General features: G+C 45.5%; 1 protein-coding gene across 9 annotated transcripts in view; it reads right to left on the bottom strand.

Moving 5' to 3' along the window:
• Nucleotides 1-854: 854 nt before the first annotated feature.
• Nucleotides 855-6,000, bottom strand: part of SMOC1 (SPARC related modular calcium binding 1) — a 137,675-nt gene continuing 132,529 nt past the window's right edge. For 7 of the 9 annotated variants that reach the window (XM_075754232.1, XM_075754230.1, XM_075754233.1 and 4 more), the window contains one exon: nt 855-4,371. In XM_075754232.1, coding sequence (XP_075610347.1) covers nt 4,355-4,371 — 17 coding nt within the window. In that variant the 3' untranslated portion in view covers nt 855-4,354. The remainder of the gene's footprint in view (nt 4,372-6,000) is intronic. The other 2 variants (XM_075754231.1, XM_075754234.1) reach the window with 1 other exon arrangement.

Below are 6,000 nucleotides of genomic sequence, written 5' to 3'. Positions count from 1 at the left end.
CATTCTGCATGTGGATTTTGTTAGTTATGTCAAAGATAAGGGGGAAGGAGGTGGGGGAGGAGGAAAAGCCTTCCGGCAGTATCACTGCTGGAAGCAGAGGCAGAAGCAAGCTATCTGACTTGCTTACAGAATGACTGCACTGCCAGGGAAGGGTGAAGACCTTTCAGAGTACCTTATGTTGACCCCAGAAACATGAAGCATGGCCAAAGAATTGCCTTTTTTTTTTTTTTAATACTCTTTTCCTATTTTTAATTAAGTCTTGCAGAACTCCAGAGATGACAACTACTGCTTCTCCCTTAGCCCCTAAACTTGTTACCTTGGCAATACAAGGAAATTAGCTCGGTTTGCCAATTTATTCTTGACAAATCACATTGGCTGTAACTTATCCCTGCAATTTCTCCTTTCATTATTGAACTTGCATCTAAAGACAACAGTCTTAGCAGGCCTGTGTCTGCCCCTCTACAAACAATCCAACCTGTGACTACTATACAAGGAGAAAACCTCCCTTTGGGAATGCAATTGCCTTGTGCTACAAGAACCCACTGGGCTGTGGTTCCAACCTTCTGCACTCACCTCTATGCTCCTGCTGAAGCCTCAGAGCCTTTCTAAGCAGCCTGGGCAGATTCAGGCAGCTGTCATCAAACCACAGAGACGCACTCTAGGGCATGTTTTAATTCAGCTTGGAGGCTTACACACAGGAGAGAAACATCCAAGGACCTCAGATCCCGACCAAAGACTAACACATGACTCTGCGAGCAGGAAAGTCCCCCATCCCTCTCCTATGGCACTGCGTAGGTAACAGAATAGTCTGTGGAAGAGAAACCAAGATTCAACAAGAAACCACCACAAGACACTGGAGCAAAAGTTATCTATTTTATTACAAAACCAAAATCAAACAGATGCCTTTCAGTCTAACAAACAATGCCATAGGCAGAAATGTGCTGGGGCAGGGTAACTTCAATACAAACTCAGGCCATGGAAAGCAGTGCCTTCACACAGAGGAATCCCACCTTAATGCAGTTCCCTCCAACGCACTATGCCCTTGGAGGATCAGCAAAAAAGGAAGGATTTTTCCTTCTGGCAGGAAGAGCAGATGACTTGCACTGTGGAGCCCTGGTTCTCTTCTCTTCTCTGTCCCAGCTGTTTTCAGCTGTCATTCAAAGTAGAGCTGGACAGGCCCAGGAGGACTTGAAGGATGAGACGACACATGCCCAGGATCTGCTTCCAGACACAATGCTGACACTCCCCATGGCCCAGCTTCAGTAGGATGCTACTGATACAAGGCAGAGCAGAAGAATGCTTACCACCACCAGATAAGAACATGATTGGCCTGGCAGCCAGGTAGACTGGCCAGTTATCTGGCAATAAAAACAACAAGGGAAGAGGGGAGCTGAGGCTCTGCTCTCTTCTGATGAGTACAGACTGTTTGGACAACTCACAGGATGGACTATATGAATCAGGACCAGTACTGTCTGCATGATCTTCCAACACACAAACCCAGAACAAGTAACCTAACCTCTATCCAGATGTTACACAGTCATGCTGGTTGGGTCTCGCGTGCCAGTGTTCAAGTGTTGCCAGAAGCTGCTCAAAGGCCCATACAAACGCAACAAGTCAGGATGTGGCGACTTGGACTTGTGTCATGAAAGTAAAGGGGAAAACAATATAATGCTTAGACCCCAACCCATCCATAAGTCAGCTCTAGCATAGCAACATAAATAACCACCAATACCAAAGCTAACATCAACAGCCACCCCTTGTTTGGCTTCCTTGAAGAACTGACCCAAATTTAATTACAAACTAGGTGTGAATGCAGGCCTTTTGGATGGAAAGGACACAAGGATGAGAAAAAGGAGGTCTGCAGAAGGATTTGTGTGACAGGTGGGAATGTTGGCTGGCTGGTTTACCGACATTTCCAAAAGAAAAGATGCAGTAGCTTTTAGCAGCTCTGCACTCCCCCTGCAATCTTGTGGGGCACTGCTCGGACCCAGGGGCTGGCTGACAGAACTCCTATAGGCATCCAATTGGCTGCTTTTGCTGGATGCAACTATACATTAAAAAAAAAACAAACCAAACACCAACCCAGTAGCCAGAGCTTTTAATTCCTAAAACTAGCATATTAAAAAAGGAGAGGGTTGGGGTTTTTTTTTGTACAGTTGGATTCATTCTTTACTCCTACAATAGGATTAATGAGTGACAGGGACATTTCTAACTATACACTAAACCACATCATTTAAACACACAAAAGATGTGCCCTGGCCATTTAAAAAAGAGAAGATGCAATCAAGAAGATGGGAGTTTGCAGGCCAAAAATAGCACATACATTGTATATGAGAAACCATGAAGACCCAGCAGCAGGATCTGCTCTTGCTAAAGAGACAACTTCTTTTACTATGGTGGTGTGATGTGTACTTCAGAGATTACCAGAGGTGTTTTCAACCATGCCAAATACTTTCGTTAGCTCCAATCTACCTCCCAGAGGAAGAGTTATTACTACTCTTAAACAGCTATTGATAGAAAGAGTTTTTGTTTGTTTGGTTTTTTTTTTTTTTAACTTTCCATTTTGTCAACAAGGCACTAACTTACTGCATCAGGACACTCCTGCTGTGATGTGTTTCCCATGCTATTGTCATGATGATATGCCACAAAGTGAGATGCTGTGTTGCAACATCTTTTACAAAAGCAACGAAGCCTCAAGGGACAAGCCCAGTCTCTACAGTAACACAATGCTGTTACAAGCAATTCCTGGTGTGATCTCATGTTAGCGTGGCACATCATCTCCAACTACAGGTTCTTGGTAGAGACAAGTGGCAAAGGAATGCCAGGTCTGAAGGGGGAGGCTGCTCAGAACGTTTCCTATCAACAGGATATGTTGGAAATGCACAAAGCAAAACACTGCATGTCCCATCACACTCTGCTCAAACCTAGGTTTGTTGATATTGGTGTCCCTGCCTTACTGCTGACTTTACAATTGTATCCGAGATTGAGAGAGACACAACTTTGGAAAAACTGCTGGTAGCTGAAACAGCCCCTGTGGCCTCCAGGAACACCAGGCTCCTCAATCCAAGCCTTCACTGTTACGGCAATGTGCCACTGGAGTGTGATTAACACAGGAGGTACTGAAAACAGCGAACCAGGTGAAGTGGATGCTCTAAGCCAGGCAGGCACACCACTGCACAGGAGAGCAGCTTGGGATTCACAACCACCAAAGACAAGAATAGTCATTGCAGACAGACCTTCACCAGTGAGCATGGCCCCAGCTGTAGTGTTGACGCATAAGTAACTTCGGCTCCCCAGATTCTTGGGGACCAGCAGCATGATTGTGTCTTTCTGCACCGACAAATATGTTCTTTGCTCTTCAGCAAAGCAACAGACAGGCCAATGCTGCTTTTAGCAGGCTTCTCAATACTTTTAATGTTGTACAACACAGAGATGAACACTTTGTCAGAGAGGAAGATGCAAGACTTCACCCTGCTGACTCTACTAGGCCTACGGCTCCCACATCCTTCCTACAGCGTCAGATTCCCGAGGCATGGCACATCTTTGCTAAGCATGTCTTCTGAGCCTGGATAGTAACACATTTAGAATTCATTTCTGCCCAACTTGCAACAGGTGCAGAAACTACTGTTGTATGTCCTTAATATGAGCCTTTTCTATCCCTACTTTAAGCAGCTTTGCAGTGCACCAATACTTAGGTGAAATCTGTGCTCTCTCAAAAGCTCAATGGCCTGTGAGTTGCACAGGGCTTTACAGTAAGAGGAGAAGGGGTTCAGCTGCTCCCAAGAAGCATTTGGTACCTGGGACACTGCATGCACATCTGTAAGCACAAGTCACGCAGATATACTTGCTCCTTTTTGCATAGGGGTGTTAACATTTCCAACTGAATGATGGTTTGGTGGCAGAAATAAATGCATTACTGGAATCCATTAAAAGCAAAGTGTCCCTCTAACCCTAACAGCCTTCAAAAGCAAAGGGAGGAACAGAACAGTGACTCCAACCCCTGTACAAGACAACTGTACAATTTACATATATATTTATATACAGTATATAAAATTCTCTTTCTTTGAGTCCCAGTGAACTCAATTTTACGTCATCAGTAGCTGTTCCAATTTTAAAACATCATGATCCTGCTTCCCCCCACTCTCCAAAGTATTAGATAATGGCATTGAAAAGCAATTAAAAACAAACCCAAACCAATTATTAAAAAGTGCAAATGTTCTGGGTGCCACTTCTGCTACGTTGGATGTTGCTGATGCTGCGTGCTTGGTCACAAGCAGCAAGGTGTCTGTCCATCTGTTGCTGGATCTTTCTTTCCTTTGGGGTGGCTCCTGCCTTCCCTTCCCGTCTTCTGCTGCTACACCAGGCGACCTACTGAAAAGGGTGGTGGAGAGGGCAAGGAGAGAAAAAAAAAAAAAAAAAAAACAGAAGCAGGAAAAGTGAGGAAAAAAGGGATATTAAAACCAAAAAGGCACCTGACTGATAAAGATACAGTACAGTCTCTGCTGCAGCCATGGCCTCAGAAGGGTGAGATCCCAGAGTAAGCTGTGAGGCTGAAGACAACTGGGGGCTAATGAGACAGCCTTGCTGAAAAAAAAGCATTGAATGAGTCACACAGAGCCCTAGGAACTGACATTCTTTTAAACAAAACCCACTACTTTCCTTTCCCTCCCCCACCTTAGAAATGGGCACGCAGTCTGGGAAAACCACTGGTCTGACATCTCTCCCTCTGCTCTTCTGCCTGCCATGGCTGATGCAGAAGCCTGCTGCTGCCAGGCTGCCCTGCCACCATGTCCCCCGTAAGCCACAGCCAGCTGCCTCCTCCCTTAGCAGGCATGCAGGCCTGGAAGGAGGCAGGCATGCAGAGCAAGGGCAAGCCACCTCTCCCCATCTCTGCAACAGCACAATGCAGCTGTTTCCCTGCTTAATGGTTCTTAGAGACCTGCCTGCACCAGACACTCTGAAGCCTACCAAACTACTGAATCTGCAGTGAGGATACAGCATACTTGGAGCTGGACGTCCCAGGACCCTGCTGAGCTATTACTGTCCCATAGATGGTGCAAGGGTGCTGCTTGGCATTTCAGATAGATGTGCACACCTCCACACTCATTTCTTCAGAAAGTTTTTGTCAAGCCCCTCATCAAAGGTCCTTAAAGTATCAAAGTTCTTACGGGATCAGAGTGAGAGCTCTGTGGATTAATTACAGGTGAAAACACGCTGAAGTAGAAGTATGGATTTGGTTTTCAGAAAGGAGAAGGTTACCAGAGAGGCCTCACTGGGACCAGTGCTAATGGATATTGTTAAATGCAAAATTATTCCAGAGAGTCGTGTTTGCAATTGACTGCACAGCTCTGCAGAAGGCGCACACAGAGCTCAACAACCAGCTCATAAAAAGAGCAGATCGACTTCAATGTCTATGCAATGCAGAGCATGAGTGGGGAGCGGGGATGACCTGTCCTACACTGAACACTGAGTGACTAGGGAAGAGGCTGAAGTGACAGTACACAATTATTTGAATGTCTCCACTCAGATTTGAATTATTTGAATGTCTCCACTCAGTAGACAAAAATCACATACATGCTCAGAACTGAGGACACACCAGGAAACATCACTACACCAATGTATAAGGCTTAGCTGATCTTTATCTTCAGTTCTCCGTTCAGCCCATCTCATCAGGACCAGATAAGGTACCCAGAAAGGTAAGGAGGATAGCAAGAGATACGGGAAGTCTGTCATTAAGCAAATACATAGCCTAAGTCTTTTCAACATGGAAAGGAGCCTAACCAGACATGTGGTGGAAGGCTATAGAACAAGAAGTGGCAGGAGAAAGGCAGGGGAGAACTGCTCACTGTTTCTCACAGTCCAAAATGAGAAGCACCCAATGAAACTATGAGGCAGCAGGTCTAAAAGCAAAACAAATAAAAGGTGTTCTTCATGCCTGATGAAAGGGTGCCATTCACTGCCACAAAATGCAGAGGAGAGCAGACCTTCACTGGGACAGAG

This window comes from Balearica regulorum, chromosome 5 (genome assembly GCF_011004875.1).
Source record: "Balearica regulorum gibbericeps isolate bBalReg1 chromosome 5, bBalReg1.pri, whole genome shotgun sequence".
In the NCBI taxonomy this organism is placed as follows: Eukaryota; Metazoa; Chordata; class Aves; order Gruiformes; family Gruidae; genus Balearica; species Balearica regulorum.
Note: the sequence above shows the minus strand (reverse complement) of the source record. Positions and strands in the feature narration are given on the sequence as shown.